This window comes from Pseudorca crassidens, chromosome 19 (assembly GCF_039906515.1).
Source record: "Pseudorca crassidens isolate mPseCra1 chromosome 19, mPseCra1.hap1, whole genome shotgun sequence".
Taxonomy (NCBI): domain Eukaryota; kingdom Metazoa; phylum Chordata; class Mammalia; order Artiodactyla; family Delphinidae; genus Pseudorca; species Pseudorca crassidens.
Genome location: NC_090314.1, coordinates 52,314,703 through 52,335,356, shown reverse-complemented (window position 1 = coordinate 52,335,356; position 20,654 = coordinate 52,314,703). Strand labels below are relative to the sequence as shown.

Here is a 20,654-nt window from a genome sequence, read left to right as displayed (position 1 = left end):
CGTTGCAATGTGCGGGCTTCTCATTGCAGTGGCTTCTCTTGTTGCAGAGCACGGACACTAGGTGCGTGGGCTTCAGTAGTTGTGGTTTACGAGCTTTAGAGTGCAGGTTCAGTAGTTGTGGCTCACGGGCTTAGTTGCTCCGCGGCACATGGGATCTTCCCAAACCAGGGCTCAAACCCGTGTCCCCTGCACTGGCAGGCGGATTCTTAACCACTGTGCCACCAGGGAAGCCCAGGGATAGCATTTCTTCCTGATCTTGTATGGGGTCACGTGACCCACCAGGATGACACTTAGATCTGGATCATGTAAATTGTCTATAATACGTCATTTGATGTACAGCCTTCTGTCTTAAAACTTACATAACTGTGCCTTGACTTCTAATGGGTGGAACAGTTCTCAGAGCTTTCTGAGATGCTCTTCCTGGGTTATAATCCTCAAATTTGGTTCAAATAAAAATTTGCATTTCTTTCTTAGATCGACAGATTTTTAATTTTTTTTAATATTAAAAAAAATTTTGGCTGCCTTGGGCCTTCGTTGCTGCACACGGGCTTTCTCTAGTTGTGGTGAGCAGGGACTACTCTTTGCTGTGATGTGGGGGGGCTTCTCCTTGCACTGGCTTCTCTTGCTGCGGAGCAGGGGCTCTAGGAGCGTGGGCTTCAGTAGTTGTGGCACGAAGGCTCAGTGGTTGTGGCTCTTGGGCTCTAGAGTGCAGGCTCAGTAGTTACGGCGCACGGGCTTGGTTGCTCCATGGCATGTGGGATCTCCCTGGACCAGGGCTCAAACCCGTGTCCCCTGCACTGGCAGGCGGGTTCTTAACCACTGCGCCACCAGGGAAGTCCCTACAGATTAATTTTCCGGCACTTCATAGTAGGTCTTGAAGTCAGGCTGTGTAAGTCCTTCAACTTTGTTCTTTTTCAAGGTTGCTTTTCGTTTGTTTGGTTTTGCGGTACGTGGGCCTCTCACTGTTGTGGCCTCTCCCGTTGCAGAGCAACAGGCTCGGGACATGCAGGCTCAGCGGCCATGGCTCACGGGCGTAGCCGTTCCACGTCATGTGGGATCTTCCCGGACCGGGGCACGTACCTGTGTCCCCTGCATTGGCAGGCGGGCTCTCAACCACTGCGCCACCAGGGAAGCCCCAAGGTTGCTTTTTATATTCTATGTGTTTAGCATTTCCATATAAAGTTTAGATTCAGCTGGTCAGTTTTTTTGGTAATGTGTTTGCTGATTTTGGTACCAGAGTAATGCTGGCCTCATAAAACGAATTGGAAAATGTCCTCATCTATTTTCTGGAAGACTGTGTGTAAGATTGATGTTATTCCTTCCCTACATGTTTGATAGAATTCACCAATGAAACCGTCTGATCCTGGAGATTTCTTTATGGGAATGTTTTTGTTCAATTCAAATTATGTAATAAATATAGGGCTATTTCAATTTTTAATTTCATCTTGGCTACTTTTTAAATAACATCTTTATTGAGACATCACTCACACATCAAAAAGTGTACAGTTTTGAAGTGTATAATTCACTAGTTTTTTTTTTTTTTATTACATTCACAGAATTGTGTAACCATCACCATAATCTAATTCAGAGTGAAGTTAATTCCCACTGGGTTTCTTGCTTTACTCTGCACTGCCCCCTACTGTTTCCATGTTCTCGGAGTCTCTGGGGCCAAGCCTCACCTAGTTAAGCCTCAGCTGGGGATGGGCACGTCTGGCAACTCAATTTTTTTCACCGTTGTTTGCGTGTCTGAGAATGACCAGGAAAGTAGGTGTCGATTTTGGGGTTACAAATAAGTTTTATCATGTGGGTGAATTTGGAAACACAGAGTCTGAAAATAACGAGGATTGACTTTTCATCCCCTCAAAGTAAGCCCATACCCATCAGTGGTTATGCCCCATACACCCCAACTCTCCCCAGCCCTGGGGAGCTGGTCCATTTTGCAGGTCACCATTCCTCTGGGCTTGCTCAGTGCCTGGCATGCAATTACATGGGATGGACTGATGCTGAGTAAATAGTTGTCCAAAAAAATGTTAGATGGAGGTGCTTCCCTGGTGGCGCAGTGGTTGAGAGTCCGCCTGTCAATGCAGGGGACACGGGTTCGTGCCCCGGTCTGGGAGGATCCCACATGCCGCGGAGCGGCTGGGCCCGTGAGCCATGGCCACTGAGCCTGCACGTTCGGAACCTGTGCTCCTCAACGGGAGAGGCCACAACAGTGAGAGGCCCGCGTACTGCAAAAAAAAAAAAAAAAAAAAAAAGTTAGATGGAGGGCCAAGTACACACAATTTAATTTTGAACCTTAATTAACAAAATTTTAACTTTGATTATACATCTATTATGTCTACTATACGACATATTTTGTTATTTGTAAAATAACAAAAAGTGGGAAGAGAAAAAAACATTTTTATCAATTTTTGCACTTTTCAGGGACAATTACATAAACATTTTGGTGTGTTTCCTTCCAGGCTTTTTTCTCTCTGAACAATAAATGGACCGCCCACTTGGGCAGATCATGCAGCCTCAGGGTGCTAGCCAGTCCCACCTCCCCTTAGAGGGTGCTGGAGGGCTGGGGGTGACTATTTCTCTGCACCTGGTGAGGGAGGAGTCTGTGCCTCCGAGGTGGTCGAGCCTGGAGATCCAGACCTGACGTGGCTCCAGCTGGGGGAGGGGCAATTTGGTCCAACTGATGCTGTCCTGGGTCTGTGCTGTGTGGATGCCCCAATGGGCTGCGGTCTGGGAGGCTCAGTGTGTGTCTAGGTCTCGGGGGCTGTTACACATTCACATCTGGGAATGTGAGGGGAGGTGACTGCTGAGCATGGACAGTTCCCAGTGACCTGCCATAACCCCCTCTCCAAGGGACCTCGGTCTGACCACTCAGCCCATGCTGACTCCAACCTGCTTACTGGGTATTGCTGGCCTGCCCTACACACACACACACACACACACCTGCCCACACGTACACAGCCACACACGTTCGTATCCACATGCATACGTTTACACAGCAATTCCCACATACACGCACGCACACATGTGCTCACCCATGCACATACACACGTACACGTCTGTGCATGCACGCACACACGCTACTTCCACAGTGTGCTGAAAAAGCAAGCATGACACTCAGGCGGTCTGCCTCCTGGGGCAAGTTCTGTCATGTTTCCATCATTCCCTGCAGGCCCCCCCGCCCCCTGTCACATACTCTTCAACTCACACTGAAGAGCCCAGTGGGCAGCTTAAGGCTTGGCTGCACTGGCAGTGCGGTAAGGAACGCAGATCTGCCTGGCGTGGAGCTGGTCTGGGGCAGAGCCTTCAGGGGGAGGAGCTGTATGCTGTGTGGCCCTAGCCGGAGCTGAGCTGCCAGGTGCCACTGGTTAATTAAGACAATGACAGAGTAACAATCAAGGCTTTATTCACTCGTTGCAATAGCAGAGCGAGAGACCAGAAGGCAAGCGCTGGCTCCCCTTGTTCTGTTTCCTCCTCCCATGGAAAGGCACCGTCAAGGTCAAGGTGGGTCAGCTGGTGGGATGGGGATGCCTCACTGCAGAGAGGGCCTCACACAAAAGGCTCCTGCTGTTTCATGGACTTGGGGCCCAGGGTGGAGGAAGGGAGGACCAGTACTGAGCAATGAGTCAGAGTGGAGAAAAGTTCAAGTTCCCTCAGTAAGAACCCCTTGGCCGATGGCCCCCAAGAAGGTGGCCGCTGAATGGAGATGCCCTGGCTAGCAGTAAGCTGTGCCCAAGAGCACAGCCAGCCAGAGGGCCTGCATCCTTGAGTGCGGCTCCCCTCGGGAACAGAGAGGCCCTGTCTGGGCTCCAAAGCCTGGTGTGGGGAGGGCGGCTTCTCAAGAGAACAGAGGGTGAAGCATCTGTAGTCACCTTTGCTAAGCTGCAGCATCTCACACACAACCCTGGCCTGGAGTCCCCTCTCCAACAGGTGAGGGGAGCAGGACGGAGCCCTGGGAGTCAGATGTCAGCCCCCTCCCAGGTCCCCGGACCCTAGGGTGAGACCCTTCCTGTGAGAGCTGGGGCTGGGCCCCTGGGCAGGTACACAGCGCTGTCCTCCTCTCCCACAGTGCCAGGTCACCCGGGCCTGCCCGGGGCTGTGGGGAGGCCTCCAAGCCAGCTGGAGTATTTGCTGGGCGCCCTTATCTCCCTGGATGAGACCGTGACCGTGGCCGCCTGGAGCCCAGGAGGGAACAGCACTGTTCTTGCTCCCTCAGGCAGGCGTCGTCCACTTGCACCTGGGGCAGAGCCAGAGGCATATTTGGGTCGACGTCGAGGTTCACCGAGAGGCGACGTCACTCTGCTTCTGCTCAGGACACCAGTCCGTGTCCGGGTAAAGAAGGCAGTGGACGGACTTAAACCTGGGAGGGAAGTGGGAGTCAGGCTGCAAGACGGGTGGGCTGGCCCCAGCACTCCTCCCCACTGCCGGCTCACCGCGTGGGGTCCTGCTGCAGGCTGAAGCCTCCGGCCACGTTCACCACATTATGTGGGTTCTCAGGACCCCCGTAGCTCAAGGTGACCTGGGAGAGAGGAGGAGGGAGAGTCACTCTCCGGGCCAGTGCCTCCCACCCCATCCTTCACAGGAGATACCACTCGGCCTCCTGGTTTCCTAGCGCCCCCCACTCAGCGCTCTCAGGGCAGGCTCAGGAAGAGCACTGAAGAGTGATGGGGGCTGAGAGGCGTGGCCAGCACAGAAGACACCTCAGGGAGGTGGCTGGTGCATGTGTAGGGGCGAGAGGTCCCCAACCCCCTGCCCAAAGCTGATTCCCCCTCCCTGGGCCAGGTCTGTGACTCCTGTCACACCTGAACCACTGCCCATGGCCCGGGTGCCCTGGGCCCACCCACCTGGGAAGGCGCAGCAGCTGTTCTTTACAAAAGAGCCCCTGTATGAGCCTGGGAGCCCCGTACAGCCAGGACCCTGGGCCACAGCAGCCAGGGTCCAGGGTCCACGGCAAAGTTGCCGCAGCGCTGGAACCTACCCCCGCCCTGAGCCCTTGTTCAGCCGGGAGCCCATCTGGGTGCTGGGGAGCCAGGTGGGGGCAGAGGCCCGAGGCAGGGACACCTGCGGAGGCAGCAGGGGCCCAGCGCGCCTACCTGCTGGAGCAGGGTGTCGGGCGGCAGCCTCTGCAGGCTCTCCAGGTGGGAGTGGAACAGCGAGCTGTGCAACAGGCGGGCGCCCAGCAGCCCCTCCACAATGTAGCCCACCGTGCAGTCGTCCGGCAGCCGCACCCGCTCGGCTGTGCTCATGAAACTGCCCAGGCTGGGGAGCGGAGCGGGGACAGGTCAGTGCCTCCCCAGCCCTGGGCAGCTCCATCTGCGGCAGCCAGCGCCTGCCTGGCCTTCACTCACCTGGCCCATGGGCTCATCTTGAGTGCAAGGCCTCTGCTCAAGCAGAACCCGGCCCCTCCGGTAGCAAACCAGAACTTGACTGTGGTTACCTGAAGGGAAGGGAGCCACCGATCAGGTCTCTTCACCCCAACTCTTTGTCTGGGCACTCCAAGGGTCGTCCCCAAGCTGCTCCTTAATGACTCCCTGGTCAATTGGCAGAAGCTTCCCAGGGCACAAGGACACCGGGGCTTCCACAGCCCAGTTGCCTGTGGTCCCAGCCCCTCCCGCAGCCCCACCTCACTTACCCCAGTTCCTGAAACACTGCATCTGGGTGGATCGAGCACCTGTCCCAGCCCTTCCCTGCTAGGGTCTCCATGTTCTCAGCGGCCCCTCCCCGGCCCCAGCACTCACGGTTCCACCTCCTTGGACCCTCTCGGTAGCCTCGATGGGGTGGTCCAGGCTGGGCCGCCCCAGGTAGACGTCTTGGCTGGGTGAGAAGGTGGACAGCAGCTGCAGCAGGCCTTCGGGGTTTACGTAGTTGTCATCGTCCACATGGCAGAACCACCTGGGAACGTGCAGTCTCTAGAGTGAGCCGGGCCCGGGGGTGGGGGTGGGGGAGCCCCTGGCCCAGGTGGGGGCCCGGACTCTCACTCAGCCCTGGGGTCTCCAGGGGGCATGGGCGTGGCCACCACATACTTGCGTCCAGACTCAATGAACTTGTCATATTCCACTGACATCTTGCAGCACAGAGCCTGGCGTGTGTGCACGGCTGAGCAGTTGGTGTTGACGACATGGCTGCCTGCCCATTGGAGAGATGGAAGCATGAGGGCTGGGGTGAGGCCTGCTGCCAGCCCACCCCACTGAAGTCGGGCAAAATGCGGCTAGCTGGTCGGCACAGGGCCTCTCCTGTTCAAGGTCCGGAAGTCGGACCCAATCACAGATCTGTCTTGACCTCCTTCAGCTGATCCTGTTGCTGCCCTCCGAGGTCTGGGCAGATGACGACCACTTGGAATCTCATGGGAGAAAACCCACCAGGAAATAGGACTGGGGTGGGACCACACTGCTCTGGGCAGGACTGGAAAGGATGGTTCCCTGCTGGCCCATCTTCAGGGGACATGACTCCAGCCAGAGGCACTGGGAAGTCAGCCAGTGGCTGAGGGAGGCAGAGCATGGCTGGTAGGGTGGGGCCCTGGACTCCAGGCTCTGTTCTCTACCAGCTGTGTAGCCTTGGGCAAGTGCCTTAACACCCCCACCCCCCACCCCGGGCCTTTATACACAGCAGGGGTCCATGTGGCACCGAACCAAGGGATAGCTGAGAAGAAGGCCCTCAGACACGCCAGCAGGGCTGGGCTGGGGAGGGCACTCACCTTCCTGGAGCTGTAGCTCAGGGTCATCCCCGTCGGTAAAGATGAACGTCTATAGAGAAATAACCTGTGAGGTTTCAAAAGGCACCTCCCAGGGACTCTGGGTCTGGCAGGGCCTTGGCCCTGTGAGCAAGGATGAAGCTGGAGAGGCAAGGGTGGGCTTGGAAGGGATGGGGTCCAGGAGAAGGGAGGGCGGTGTCCCAGTGACAGCCTGCTAGTACTCTCAGCATCCCCAGTGCTGCTGGGGCCAGGCTTGCTCTTGCTGGAGGAGTTTCTGTGGCCTCAGCCCAGTGTCAGCTGGGAAAACCCACCCAAGCCTGGAGTCCGAGAACGGACAGGAAAGGGTGGGCACTGAGGGTCCTGGGTCTCTGTATACTCAGGCCTGCGGCCTGACTGCCATGCTAGGGACACAGCGGTGGGTAAGGGGTCCTGGGGTGGTTATCCTGGGTGGGGTCCAGGGCGGGGTTGCCAGTTTGGGGATGAGGGCGCGGGGTCCCAAGGCAAGGATGCCGGGGTAGGAGTCCCGGGTGGAGGATCCCGGCGGTGGAGGTCCTGAGGGTGGATTCCGGGGGGCGGCTGTGCCGGGACTAGGGATGGGGGAGGTCCCGGGCCCGGGGTCCCAAGGTCAGGAATCCGGGGAGCTGGGATCTCGGGGCATGGGAGGGTGCCGGGGGCGGGGTCCGCGGGGTCTCGGGACGGGACCCACCTGCCGTCGGGCCCGGGAGATCCAGGTGCGCAGCAGCAGACCCAGGCGCGGCCCGTGGTTCTTCCGGGTGGTCTTGACCGCGATGAAGACGTCGTCGGGCCGCAGGCGGGGGGCGGTGGCGGGACGGGCAGGGGGAGCGTGTGGGCCGGGGCCGGGGGCCGGGGCCCGGGTCGGGGCCGGCGCGGGCGCGCGGGGTAGCGGCAGTGGCAGCAGCAGCAGCGCGGCCAGGGCCGCGGCCAGCGCGAGGCAGGCCCGGCACAGCGCCCCCCGCGCGCGGCTCATGCGGCCGCGGGACCCGCGGTCACCGCCCGGCCAGGAGCGCCGCGGCCCCTTTAAGAGCCGCCCCGCCCATGCCACGACCCGGAAGCGGCGGCTGCGCTGCCCCGGAAGTGAACGGCGCGCCGCGGCGGGGTGGGCGAAGATGCCGCTGCCGGTTCAGGTGTTTAACTTGCAGGTAACGAGCCGCGGCCGGCGGCCCCCCCGCGCTCCCGCCGCTGGGCCTGAGCGGGGCCGGCCGTGCGCAACCCCCCGCGCGGCGTTCTCCCTGCGCCCGGGCTCCGGCCGCAGCGTCCCGCCCGTCGGCCCCGGCAGCCCGGCAGGCCCGGCGCGCTAACGCTCTCTCTCCTTCAGCAGCCAGCCAGCTCTGTGTCAGGGTCGGGGGGTGCAGAGAGTCAGGACAGAATGCGGGGTGGCCCGGCCCCCCGCGCGGCCGCGTCGTCAGTGGCAGATGTGCACTGCGCCCCTCCCAGCGGTAGGTCAGAGCTCTTCCTGCCGGGCACGGCCGGGGACTTCAGCCTGAGCGCCAGCCTGTCGGCCTGTACGCTGCTTTATGAGGTACCTTCCAGGATAGGGGCCGGGACCAGCCCGCACGCCCGCCGGGCCGCGCAGGGCGCCCGGGCGCCCCCCTCCCGCCTCCCGGTCCATCGGCGGTACTCGCCCGGCGCTGCGGCTCCGGCTGCTCAGCCGCGCCTGGGTCGAGGCCGCCCGTGTTTTCCCTATGGCTCGGAGGAGGCTGCGTCAGGACGGTGGCTGGGAGCACGTAGGGACCCTCTGGGGTCCCTGGGTAGTGGTCTTTCGGCTCTGGTTCCCGCCCCACAGATGGGCCATCACGATCGGGCTGAGCGTTCTGCTCTTGAGCCAACGGTCTTGCTAGGAGCCCCCTCCCTGATGTGGCGGCGCTGGACTTGGCGGGCAGTGGGGAGGGGCTCGGGGGACAGGATCCCACCCACCCGGGAGATGGAGGGCAGAGCTGAGCTGGGACACAGTGAGGGTCACTCGCCCTCCCTGGGCGTCCCCTGCTCGAGGTGCCAAGGTGGTGGCCCGTGTTGCAGGGAGCCGTGGAGCCTATGCAGATTGACGTGGACCCCCAGGAGGACCCGCAGAACGCGCCCGATGTCAACTACGTTGTGGAGAACCCCACCCTGGTACGGAGCCTGGCGGGCACTCCTGGAGCGTCGGGGACTGCATGGGGGTGTCAGTCCTGCTGGGAGGTCCAGGCCAGGCTCCCCACTTCCACCGCATCTTTTTGTGACTCAGAAACTTGTAGGGTTTCTAGTTGGGCACTTATAATGGGTTGCTAGTAGTTTCCAGACCCTGCACCTGCTTCTCCCCCACACGGAGGAGCCCTGTGTGCCAGGCCCCCCTGCAGGTCGAGTCTCACTGCGAGGGCAGGTCTTCCTTGGGACCCAGCCTGGGAAGCACTGTCTCCTCACTGCTCAGCTTGGTGACTGGCTGCCCACGTGGCTCTGGCCGTTCACCCCCCAGGGCAGAGATTGACTCCAGAGGGCCTTGCACTGGCCCATCCCGAGTGGCCTTTCGTCAGCCCCTGGACAGTGGTTTATTTGGTGCCCACATGACACTACTCCTGACTCACTGGCTGGGGTTTGAGGTCTAGGGTCCCAGCTTGCACAATCCACCCCCGCCCCCAGGATCTGGAGCAGTACGCGGCCAGCTACAGTGGCCTGATGCGCATCGAACGACTGCAGTTCATTGCTGACCACTGCCCCCCGCTGCGGGTGGAGGCCCTGAAGATGGCCCTGTCCTTCGTGCAGAGGACCTTCAACGTGGACATGTACGAGGAGATCCACCGCAAGCTCCTGGAGGCTGCCAGGTGAGGTCAGGGCTCAATGAGGTGGGGCAGGGGTTGCGTGTGCTATATGGCCAGCCTGGGCAAGGGCCTTCCCTATGCTCCTGCAGTGCCTGGCCCCATGACACAGTGATCTGGCTTTCTTGTTGAAAAGCCAGGAGGGGCAGAAACGACCCAACAGGCTAGACTCTCACTCTCCTCGCTGAGAATTCAGGCTCCCTCCACATTTGCATGCGTGTGCAGTTCCAACACTGAGCAGAGCCTGTGGAGACTGCAACGTGCTTTTTGCTTCTCAGCACGGCTGTGTGACTTATTTCTCGCTGGGCTCTCCCGCCAGGCTGCGGGCTCCTGCTGTCACAACTGCCCCTGTGCCAACTGGGCGCCCTCCCAGTGGGGATGAGGGCCAATGGGAGGCAGCTGCCCCCCTGCACACAGGCCCCTAATGGCCAGGTCCTCCCTCAGGGAGCTGCAGAATGCACCGGATGCCATCCCTGAGAGTGGTGTGGAGCCCCCACCCTTGGACACAGCCTGGGTGGAGGCCACGCGGAAGAAGGCCTTGCTGAAGCTGGAGAAGCTAGACACAGATCTGAAGAACTACAAGGGCAATTCTATCAAGGAGAGCATCAGGTGTGCCCAGGGAGCTGGGGGGCAGGCTCCATCAGAGGGAGCATCAGGTGCACCCTTGGGGTGGGGGGGTTGGGCAGCCAGGCCCATGGACTGACCGGTGTCCACTTGCGGCCGGACCCACAGGCGTGGCCATGATGACCTGGGTGACCACTATCTGGACTGTGGCGACCTTAGCAACGCCCTCAAGTGTTACTCCCGGGCCCGGGACTACTGCACCAGCGCCAAGCACGTCATTAACATGTGCCTCAACGTCATCAAGGTGGGCCCTGGGGTGGGTGGCATGGGAGGGGGGCATAGGGCAGCAATGCCCGTGGACCAAGAGGGGGCGCCCCAGGCTGAGTGCATTCCACCTGCCCACCAGGTCAGCGTCTACTTGCAGAATTGGTCTCACGTGCTGAGCTATGTCAGCAAGGCCGAGTCCACCCCGGAAATTGCCGAGGTAATGATGGCTCTGTGCCCCTTGGAACTTGCCCTAGGATCCCTGACCACTCCTGGCCCTGGTGGGCCTTGTCCTCCTGGAGTCTGCCTCTGTTGCTCTTAGGCTGGGGCCGGGTGCCTGGGGGTTGATGAAGGTATGGAGGGCGGGGGGTTGCTCACATGTGCGACCTTCTCCTGCAGCAGCGTGGGGAGCGGGACACCCAGACTCAGGCCATCCTCACCAAGCTCAAGTGTGCAGCAGGTGAGGGCCCTGGGGCACAGAGGCAGGAGGGCAGCCCGGGTGACCTCATCCCAGCCAGGGAAACCCACAAGCCCCACACCTGTGCTGTACCTGACACCTACCCGGCTCAGGTCCCCCTTGGAGGCTAGGGAGTGGTGAGCAGTGGTTGGGAGTAGAGGCAGTGCCTTCTGACAGGGTTGCCATGGCTGGTTACCCCTGCTCCCACCCCTAGCCTGTCAGCTCAACAGCTCGGGTGCCCTTTGCAGTAGGAGTAGCAGCTGCTCAGCCTCCCTGGGCGCCTGGTTCACGGAGCGTGCTGCCGGTGCTCACTGGCGAGGTTACTTCTCACTTGCCAGCGTTTCTGCCCCAGGTGCGCGCCCGTTGATGGCCCCACAGGGCCCTGGCCGCTTCCTCTGGATGCCGGGCTTCATCCTTTTTCCCCCTGCCCCCGCTCCAGGCCTGGCTGAGTTGGCCGCACGCAAGTACAAGCAGGCTGCCAAGTGCTTCCTGCTGGCTTCCTTCGATCACTGCGACTTCCCCGAGGTGAGGGGCGTGAGGGTCTCTGGGGAGGAGAACTTCACTGGGGCTTGGGAAGCAGGGTGAGGGCTCGAGAGTTGGGCTCTCTGTTGGGCGGTCACCCCCATGGGGTTCTAGGCATTCTGAGTGGGTGGTGGGTGAGGTAGGGTGGACCCAGCCCAGACTTCTGTACTGACTGCCAGTGACTCCAGGACTCTGACCTATCTCCCTTCCTGCTCCTCAGCTGCTCTCCCCCAGCAACGTGGCCGTGTACGGTGGCCTGTGCGCCTTGGCCACCTTTGACCGGCAGGAGCTGCAGCGCAATGTCATCTCCAGCAGGTGGGTGGAAGGTGGGGTACTGGGCACTGCAGCCCTGCTCCTGCGCCCCCAGCCACCTTCAGGCGGGTGGGCAGGCAGGGCCGGCTCTGAGGAGTCTGGCATCTGCAGCTCCTTCAAGTTGTTCTTGGAGCTGGAACCACAGGTTCGGGACATTATCTTCAAATTCTATGAGTCCAAGTATGCCTCGTGCCTGAAGATGCTGGACGAGATGAAGGTGAGGGGCCTGGCCTGGCTTGGAGGTGGGCGGGTGCGGAAGGCCTGGGGCAGCTGTCCCTAACTGGCTCTCCTCGCCAGGACAACCTGCTCCTAGACATGTACCTGGCCCCCCACGTCAGGACCCTGTACACACAGATTCGCAACCGGGCCCTCATCCAGGTAAACGCAGGGGCAGAAGCTGAGGCCAAGGCAGGGTGCTATGGATGTGTCTGTGGGTAGCTCACGTTCCCTTTCCTCTGCAGTATTTCAGCCCCTACGTGTCAGCTGACATGCGCAAGATGGCCACGGCCTTCAACACCACAGTGGCGGCGCTGGAGGATGAGCTGACGCAGCTCATCCTGGAGGGGCTCATCAACGCCCGTATCGACTCCCACAGCAAGGTGGGCAGCCTCAGGGCTGTGGGGTGTGGGAGGGAGACCCTGGGCCCCACTGAGCCCTGCACCTCCACAGATCCTATATGCCCGGGACGTGGATCAGCGCAGCACCACCTTCGAGAAGTCCCTGCTGATGGGCAAGGAGTTCCAGCGCCGTGCCAAAGCCATGATCCTGAGGGCAGCCGTGCTACGCAACCAGATCCACGTCAAGGTGCGGGCAGGGGGGCCCTGGGGTTGGGGGGATGGGATGGGCACACGCGCCCCTCTGGGCTAAGTGGCTGTCTCCACTGCAGTCCCCTCCCCGGGAAGGGAGCCAAGGGGAGCTGACGCCAGCCAACAGCCAGTCCCGGATGAGCACCAACATGTGAGGGCACCCTCGGCCTCCAGGACGGTCGGCACACCTTCCGCCCTGCCCCACCCCCCACCCTCGGACTCCTGGGCCTCGCATCTGCTCCAGCAGCACTTCCAGAGGTGTTGCCTGTGGCCCACTTGTAGGGGCCTGGCTGCTGGCTGACGCTAGCCCTCAGCCCCCTGCCTGGGCTTCCATGTGCCCAGATTCTTGTGCCCCCCTTCCCCCTTGCTGCACCCTGTGCTGGGGGTGCTGGGGAGGAGATGGGCTTTCCTGGAAGGAGCGGCCTGCTGGGCTCACGCACATGGCGCCTGGGGCCCCACCCGGCAGCACTGTCTCCCAGCCTCTACGTTGTGTCATTTGGGGTTGTAGCATTGTTGAATCTTAGTCCATTAAAGGGCAGCCTGAGAACAGCCCCTTGCACCACTCCTTCCTGTCTCCGTGGGGCCCCCTGGCCCAGTCCCCACCTCCTTGGGCTCCCCTTTCTCACATTCCACTTGGCTTTGCAGGGCTGAGGCCAGTGCATGGCCCTCCTTTTAGCAGGTCCCATGGTTAGGAAGATGATGGCAGGCGGCGCCTTGCTCATTCCCCTGTTGTGAAGGCCCTGTTGACCCCGACGACACTCAGGTCTTAAAGAACCTGAGTGGGAACGTCGTGTCTTTGAAATGATTTATTGTTCATCTTGAACACACGTGGGCTGTGAGGACGGGGCAGGTCCAGCCTGGGAGCCTGCTCCCTGGTGCAGCATCTCTGGGCCCCCAGCGTGGGCTGAAGGGAAGACCAGCTTGTCCTTCCGTGTGAAGTAGCAGGAGGTTCCCTGAGTAAAGGAGTTTCCTTAAGTGGGACGTTTCAAGGCTTCAGCAGCGGGCCTGGGGGGTGGCACATGGGGCTGCAGCTGCCCTTCAGGCCAGGGCACTGCCCATGACCTCCGGGAAGCCACCTGGTTCTCCAGGCCTGGCCTGCTGTGGTTCCTGCAGCCGCGGCTGGGCCCCCTTCCAGGCCAGAGACTTCTCCAGTTTGGTTTTAAAAAGCAGTCCATGACCTGGCAGAGGGACAAGAGAGGGAAATGGGGCTCAGGAGGCTGAGGGTCCACTGCCCACTACAGTGGGGGCGGGCGCCTGGTGGCAGCGGGCGCACCTCACCTGGACAGTCAGCCGTCTCTTTGAAAGCTCGCTTCTTGCAGCAGCCCCGGCACAGGTTAAACACACATCTGTTGCCCTGGACATAGGAAAGTGTGTGAGCCTGGGGCTAATGCTCCTCCCCTGGCCGGGCTGCAGCCTGAGTGAGTGGGCCCCGAGCACAGGTGGGGCTCTCCTGAAGATAGGCAGAGCCCCTTACACGACAGAAGCCACCCACCTTGGGCTGTGCCCAGGCTGCCCCCAAAACAGACAGGGAGAGGACCTCTTGCGCAGGTCCCCACCCCTCCCGGGGCTGAGCTCTACCCTGGGCGGTGTGGCTAGAAGGACAGACTCACCTTTGGGTTTCCACACTGATCACACTTTGCATATTTTGCTGGGAAAAGAGCAAAAGGAGGTGCTGGTTGAACTAGGTGAGCCCACCCACCACAGCCATCTCCTACATGTGGCCCCTGGCAGGTATCCCTGCTCCCTGCGGCTGGCCAGGCCAGGTGGCTTGCAGATGGCAGAGGACGTAGTACTCACGATTGCGCCGGGAAACCTCATCCCATCTGCCCGAGGTGCACGGGCTCCATGCCCACCACCTCCCACTTGAAGGTCCTTCTTGGGAAAGCCGCCCCAGGCCCCACTCCCTTCCTCTCCAGCTGCCTCAGGGCAGCAGCTCAGGGACCGCAGCAGGCAGGGAGGCTGACTGGCTGTGGCCTCGTGGGACCCGCCAGTCTCCTTGGGGGCACATGGAAGGGTCACAGGGCCCTCCCTGGTGGACTCCCCATGGCTTAGGAAGCAGCAGAGCCACCTGACCCTGGGGGACCCGGGGCAGGGGCTGGCCACCTCCCAGGGCTCCAGTGGTGGGAGCATCTTACGCTTCAGCGAGGGGTCGAAGGTCTTATGGGGGTTCCTCAGTTTCTTCTTCTGCTTGTTCTTGGACAAGACGTCTGTACTGCCCTCCTCCTCCTCCAGGGCCCGCTTGCTACGGGCACCCCCGCTCTCCCTGCTCCCGTCCCTGGGCCTGAAAGGGAGAATCAGCGGGCGGAGCTGAGGGACACTCATGAGAGGCAGCCCGCCAGCTGCAGTCCCCGGGTGAGGATGTGTGCAACTCCGCTGAGGCCCCAGCAGCCGGCACAGAGGCTGGGACACCAGTGTCTGAGCCACTGAGTCCTGGGCGGGGCTGTGGCTACAGATGACAGCCTAGCCTCACCTCAGAAAAGCCAGAGGAAGCTAGGGAGGGTCAACCTCTTGACCCCAGGGCAAACCCACTCAGGATCAGAGGAGCTTAGAGAAGCATCTTATGAAAAAAGCCATTTAAAACCTAAACATAGGCTGACAAGGAAGAGGCCCCTGGCCCCTGAGGGATGAAGCACCCCAGCCAAGGGGGGCAGCAGGCAGAACAGCCCCCTCCTCCATGTAACCCTCTCGCACCCCCCCACCCCCCTGCCAGCCCACATGCGGGAGGCTCACCCTGGCCGGAAGTAGGGCTGGCAGATCCAGTGGAAGAAAGGCAAGCCGCCTGAAGGCTTCTCTCCCTCCTTCTGCCTGGATATATCCTCCTGCAAAAGCCCAGAGGGCCCTCGGTTAGAGGCCCAAGGCCCAAGCCTCTTTCCCACTACACATTAGCCCAGCACCTACCTGACACCGCAGCTTCAGCTCCTGGCTCACTGCGGCAATGCCCTCCAGGGTCTTCACTTTGGCGAGCTCCTCTCGAAGCTGCTGATGCACCTGCAGCCTGATGCAGACGCCCCATCACAGAGCCAACCCAGCACCCAGCTCCCAACCACCAACCCTGAGCCCTGGGCACAGAGGAGCACGGTCTTTCCTCCCACCCAACCTCACCATGTCACCGCGGCCCTCCCAGACTCGGTGGCAGGTGGTTTTGTAAATGTCTGTGGAGAGCTCGTCTTAAAAACCCCAATGCAGGGCTTCCCTGGTGGCACAGTGGTTAAGAATCCTGCCAATGCAGGGGACAAGGGTTTGAGCCCTGGCGTGGGAATATCCCACATGCCGCGCAGCAACTAAGCCCATATGCCACAACTACTGAGCCTGCGCTCTAGAGCCCGCGAGCCACAACTACTGAACCTGCGTGCCACAACTACTGAAGCCCGCGCGCCTAGAGCCTGTGCTCCGCAACGAGAAGCCACCACAATGAGAAGCCTGCGCACCTCAACAAAGCATAGCCCCCGCTCGCCGCAACTAGAGAAAGCCCACATGCAGCAATGAAGACCCATGCAGCCAAAAATAAATAAATAAAATAAATTTTAAAAAAAATTTAAGAAAAAAACAAACAAACCCCAATGTTCCAGGCAGGCCTCAGACCAGACAGCGTTTGCCCTGGGGGGGCAACTCACGTGTGGTGCCACAGCTTAAAGAGGTGGGCCCGGACGTAGGACAGAGGGCAGGGGTGCTGCCGCACGATGTCCAGGTACTCCTCGGCCAGCTCCCACACGGCAGGACTGCGGCCCTCGAACAGGGCAGGGTTGTGCAGGTTTCCCTCTGCAGGAGGAAGGCAATGCAAGGCTCAGGGGCCCCCATGCCTCGCCACTGCAAGGGCAAGGCTGGCCCATCAGGCAGATGGAGACTTCAGGGATGACAGCGTGAAGCCTAAGGCTCTGCAGCTGGGCCAATGGTGCCATGATGCAAACAGGCCCCTCCAGCATCTGCCAGTGGTGGCCCAGCTGTGGGCAAGGGCACAGCCTCACCTGCACTCATGACCCCTTGCACCCCCGTGTCCTGGATGCAGCGTTCCACGTCCCGCAGGCACTGGATGTTCCCATTGGCAAACACGGGGATGGCCACTGCCTTCCTGTTGGGGAACAGGATGGGCAGATGCTCAGAAGGATGCTGTTTCCCCCCACAACCCTGGGGGGAGGGCCAGGCCCCCAAACTCCATCTTCCCACTGTGCTGTTCACCCCCAGGCCCAGCACCCCTCCTGGTGCCCAAAGGGCTGAGGGCCTTGCCTTGGGGCTGGGCTGTCTCCCTGCCCTGGGTTCACCCCGTGTCCACTCACCGCACAGCCTTGATGTGCTCCCAGGACGCGGTGCCCGACAAGGGCCCCTTCTGCTCCTTGGTGCGCCCGTGGACAGTCAGCAACTAGGACACAGCAGCACCTGGCTCGGCCCCACTCTCAACTGCGGCCCCCAAACCAACTCCAGGGGACCCTCTGCCTTCGGCTTTTAGGGTATCAACTTCCCATGCAGAGCAGAGGAAAGGCCGCCCTGTGCCTCGCTTACTCAGTGCTGCACTTGAGGCCAGCTGACACCCTGGGGGTGCTGCCTGGGGCTTGCACGTCAGAGCCAGCCTACTACGCCACCCAGGATGTGGAGGTGAGAGGCCCAGACCCTTTCAAGGGCCAGTCCTCTCTGTAGTGGCAGCACCCCCGCTGCCCAAGGCCAAAGGTGTGAGGGAGGAACAGGCACCAGCCTGACCCCAGGGCTGGTGGTGGGTGGGTGGGAAGAAGGTGGTTGAGACCCAGCACCTCCCCCTGCACAATACTGGCCTCCTGGGCCCAAGCATGGGGCTCCCCTCCCCTCATCAGGCCTCACCTAAAGGTCACTGATTCCTGCCCACCCCAGAGGGTAAACCCTCAAGGGGCACTCCTGGAGGCGGGGGAACAGTGCAGGGCCCCGGGAGCCCATAGCCCTCACCTGGCAGCCAGCCTTTTCCAGCATCTGGGCGTACCTTACGGTCTTGTCAATCTCTGGGAAGACACGGATCTTGCATGTGACAGGGACAGAAAGTTTTTCGTGGGCTAGCAGAACTAGGGAAAGGCAGAGTCAGCTCCTGAGAGAGCTGTGGTGCCACCTTCAGGCAGGGTGTGGGGACCCATGGCTGAGCCCCCAAAGGAGCAAAGGCCCTGCAGACGCCCCGTGCTGGCTCCCTCTCGATGGCAGCTGAGAGCTGCACCTCTGACCCTAGGGCATTGGAGAGGCCAGGACTGGGTGGGCGAGGATGCCGCCCTCCAGCACCTACTATCTGGTTCGACGGGGGGACAGCAGGAGCGGGACAGGCGACTTCACAGCCACCTTCTACAGTGGAAAGGCGCGGGGGTTGCCACAGCCAACAGGACTCTGCCAGCCACTGTCCTCTCCTGAACCCTGCCAGGCTGTTTCAGGCCTGCCACCCAACCACAACGTGGCCCCAAGTCCCCGCAGGTAGTGTGTGGCCAACTCACTCATTCTTTGGAGGAGGTCCCACTCCTCCTGCAGGAAGGCGCCATAGTGACCTGCGAAGAACAAGCATGCCCTCTGCAACCCCCTCTCGAGTGACATGGGCCTCGAGCTGCCTGGCCAGGTTCTATTAGCCCGGCGGCCTGAGCTCAAGGGTGCTGAATGGAATGCCCACCCCACACGGTCTCTGACCAGCCAGCAACTCCTCAGGCACAGTGAGGGAGAAAGGCTGAAATGCCAGGGCAGCAGCCACTGGTCCCTCAGGCAGCACGAGGGCGTGGTGGGGACTTTTCAGCAAAACACATTTATCCAGAGGGAGCCCAACAACTTCCCAGGACGTGGTGAGCCCCTGACAGCCAGCTGAACCCTGTCCCCCGCCCTCAGTGCCTGAGAAGGGCCGCTCTCCAGAAAGAGGAGCAAAGAAAGGGCCGGTGGCTGCCTGAGCTGCTGCCATCAGAGGCAGGGCCAGGCCCCTGGTCAGCTCAGCCACACACTGGGCACCTCTGGGCTTGGAGTCCACCCCAGCCAAAAGCTTGTGCAATGACACAGAACCCCAGAACAGGAACTCACCTCGCTTGGCTATCATCTGCGGGCAGCCCAAATTCAGGTCGATGGCATCGCAGTAGTCCTGAGCCAGGAGAGCTGCCTGGACAAACACCTCCGGGTCATTGGCACAGAACTGAAAGAGACATGAAAGTTACCATGAGCCCAAGCCAGTCCCACACGGGTTCATAGGTGACCAGTGGGGCTGTTGCCCGAGGGGATGACCACAGGATGGCATCCTATCTTAGATGTTTACAATTTAACCAAGCTGGGATGCGTTCCCATGCCACCACGAGACCGAGTTACGAATTCACACAATTCTCCCAGTTGTAGCAGAAAGCCAGTATCACTGACTTTGTGAAGAGCAGAGCCATTCTCTCTAACTGTTCTGATAAAGAGGGAGCACTAGGGGTGATGCTGGGGAGGGGGCTGCGAATCTTCCATCGCACCCAGGTCGTCCGTTCACCAAAAGCCTGAGGCAGCTCCCAGGAAGAGGTCAATCTCTGGGAGAACTGGCCCACCCCCCCCACTCCGATCTCACGAAGCCTTTTCCGGAAAGGCCCAGGGAGAGGTGCTCGGCCAGCATTCTGGGCTGGGCTGCCCACCTGCACAATGAGAGGCCGGTCCTCGGGGCACACGTCGCAGTACAGGTTCTCCTTGCGGTAGTTGGCATCTCGAATGAAGACCTGGGCGTGCAGCATGGGTGTGTAGCACAGCTGGGCCCCGTGGCGGCGGCTCAGCAGCCTCCAGGCCAGCTCGCTTTGGTCCACCATGGGGGCCACCACGTGGCGGGCCCCCCCCAGGGTACAGCTCCAGAACTCGAAGCCCTGCAGCTTTGGCATCGTCTCCACACTGAGGGGTAAGACCAGGGGCTCAGCCGCGGCCAACGGAGCGCAGGTGTAGGAGCCGACCCTCCTCGAGGCCGCTCCAGTGCTGCCCGATGGTCACAAATGTGGACACTAAGGATGTCAGCTGGTGCAGGCCAGGAACTGAAGCCCCAGTGCCGGTTGCCTTCCAGTGGAAACCTTGGTCAGGTCACTCAACCTCTCTGAGCTTTAACCCCTTACTTCTTAGCGGGATTAAGATGTCTGCCTGGCAGGACTGGCGTGAAGAGTAAATGGAACAGTACATCCTGTCAGTGCCTAGCCCAGAGGAGGCTACCCTAAAAGGCAGCTACGACCCAGAAGACTCGGGGACCCCCACCAAAGCAGGACCATCCAGTGGCGACACTCCCGGAAGCCTGCAAAATGCCTGCCCTCCCTGCCCACCAAGGGGCCCAGGGCAGTCACCTGGACACTCTGTGCTCTCCTCTGGGTGCCAGGTTTATAAAAGCACTAAGAGTACTTGCCCCTCTGTCTTATCTTACCTATGCCCGGCCAGCCTTATAGGAGCCATCGTTCCCTACAGGGGCTTAACAGGTGGTAGCCGAGAAACGATTACAATCCGAAACACCGGAGAACGGACTATGAGGGAGGCTGACTTTCAGAGAACACTCACCTCCTGTACCTAGTTTGGGAATTATTAAGCATGGTCATCAGCTTAACAACTGCCTAAGTGCCCAGCTGTGGGTTTGAGAATTTCGGAAATTGTTAAGTTACATGTAAAAATCACCTAGGTCGCCAGTGTGTTGCCCAGCGGGGCATCCTCCAGCCCCACCCGAAGGAAGAGCCCCGGGAACCCGAGAACCGCGGGTCAAATCCGCAGGGAACCTACTTGGGCGGACCCGGGCCACCTGAGCGCCCGAGCCAGGCTGAGGCTCCTCCCGACGCAGCTACGCCCTTCGGAGCCGGGGGCGAGGCGGGGCGGCCTGGAGCTCCGGGGGTGAGGCCGGGGTCCCGCGGGGTGCGGCTCCTGTGCTCGCACCGCGTCCTGAGGCCGCCACACCTGGGTTGCCGCCGGACCGCAGCCGAGCTCAGAGCTCCGCGCTGGGTCCGCCGGAAAGTGCTCCGCCAGGGAGGTCCGGGCAGCCCGCGGTGCGGCGAGAAATGCGTCCCCGGGAAACCGCGCCCGGCGGCGGAGGGGCGGTACGCGGGGTCGGGAGTCGCAGGGCGGAGGTTGGCTCCGCCCGGCGCGGTGGGGCGGGTTCGCGGGGGGCGGGCCGGGCAGGGAGCGCCGAGAGTCACCCCTCGCTCGCGGCGGGTATCGCCCGGCTTGAGCTCCCGCCTTTCCCCGCAGAGGAGCTCGGAGCTAAAGTCCTCGCCTCGGCCCCGCGCGCGGAACCTCATAGAAACCTTCGAAGGATCGAAATCGCC

At 61.0% G+C, this 20,654-nt stretch overlaps 3 protein-coding genes and 1 long non-coding RNA gene across 12 annotated transcripts; 1 reads left to right on the top strand and 3 right to left on the bottom strand.

Annotated features, from left to right (window-relative positions):
• Positions 1 to 1,450: 1,450 nt before the first annotated feature.
• LOC137212612 (uncharacterized) lies at positions 1,451 to 4,080 on the bottom strand. 2 transcript variants are annotated; one of them, XR_010937560.1, is made up of 3 exons: positions 3,209 to 4,080; positions 2,588 to 2,781; positions 1,451 to 2,228 (listed from the first exon to the last, which is right to left on the bottom strand). It is a non-coding gene; the product is annotated as an uncharacterized lncRNA (long non-coding RNA). The 2 variants fall into 2 exon arrangements; XR_010937559.1 differs by lacking the exon at positions 3,209 to 4,080 and having other exon boundaries at positions 2,588 to 3,188.
• A 46-nt stretch (positions 4,081 to 4,126) lies between these two features.
• Positions 4,127 to 7,707, bottom strand: RFNG (RFNG O-fucosylpeptide 3-beta-N-acetylglucosaminyltransferase). Its single transcript, XM_067716139.1, has 8 exons — positions 7,398 to 7,707; positions 6,695 to 6,743; positions 6,024 to 6,126; positions 5,739 to 5,892; positions 5,349 to 5,437; positions 5,094 to 5,259; positions 4,434 to 4,519; positions 4,127 to 4,360 (listed from the first exon to the last, which is right to left on the bottom strand). The coding sequence occupies exons 1-8, from the start codon at positions 7,677 to 7,679 to the stop codon at positions 4,279 to 4,281; spliced, it is 1,011 nt and encodes a 336-aa protein (XP_067572240.1). The 5' UTR covers positions 7,680 to 7,707; the 3' UTR covers positions 4,127 to 4,278.
• Positions 7,708 to 7,731: 24 nt separating this feature from the next.
• Positions 7,732 to 12,975, top strand: GPS1 (G protein pathway suppressor 1). 6 transcript variants are annotated; one of them, XM_067716130.1, is made up of 14 exons: positions 7,732 to 7,851; positions 8,729 to 8,821; positions 9,326 to 9,507; positions 9,946 to 10,110; positions 10,234 to 10,369; positions 10,472 to 10,549; positions 10,732 to 10,789; positions 11,226 to 11,311; positions 11,529 to 11,623; positions 11,732 to 11,837; positions 11,918 to 11,998; positions 12,082 to 12,219; positions 12,290 to 12,424; positions 12,507 to 12,765. In XM_067716130.1, the coding sequence occupies exons 1-14, from the start codon at positions 7,819 to 7,821 to the stop codon at positions 12,579 to 12,581; spliced, it is 1,461 nt and encodes a 486-aa protein (XP_067572231.1). In that variant the 5' UTR covers positions 7,732 to 7,818; the 3' UTR covers positions 12,582 to 12,765. The 6 variants fall into 6 exon arrangements, with proteins under 6 accessions (XP_067572231.1, XP_067572232.1, XP_067572234.1 ...); XM_067716131.1 differs by having other exon boundaries at positions 7,804 to 7,851; positions 10,729 to 10,789; XM_067716135.1 differs by lacking the exon at positions 7,732 to 7,851 and adding an exon at positions 7,959 to 8,231.
• Positions 12,976 to 13,217: 242 nt separating this feature from the next.
• Positions 13,218 to 20,318, bottom strand: DUS1L (dihydrouridine synthase 1 like). 3 transcript variants are annotated; one of them, XM_067716137.1, is made up of 14 exons: positions 20,116 to 20,318; positions 19,008 to 19,254; positions 18,430 to 18,538; positions 17,865 to 17,915; positions 17,338 to 17,390; positions 16,701 to 16,783; positions 16,392 to 16,495; positions 16,041 to 16,185; positions 15,325 to 15,421; positions 15,157 to 15,245; positions 14,562 to 14,707; positions 14,037 to 14,074; positions 13,705 to 13,780; positions 13,218 to 13,604 (listed from the first exon to the last, which is right to left on the bottom strand). In XM_067716137.1, exons 2-14 carry the CDS (start codon positions 19,242 to 19,244, stop codon positions 13,465 to 13,467), a joined length of 1,368 nt encoding a protein of 455 aa, XP_067572238.1. In that variant the 5' UTR covers positions 19,245 to 19,254; positions 20,116 to 20,318; the 3' UTR covers positions 13,218 to 13,464. The 3 variants fall into 3 exon arrangements, with proteins under 3 accessions (XP_067572238.1, XP_067572237.1, XP_067572239.1); XM_067716136.1 differs by having other exon boundaries at positions 17,338 to 17,450; positions 20,116 to 20,317; XM_067716138.1 differs by lacking the exon at positions 17,865 to 17,915.
• Positions 20,319 to 20,654: the final 336 nt, after the last annotated feature.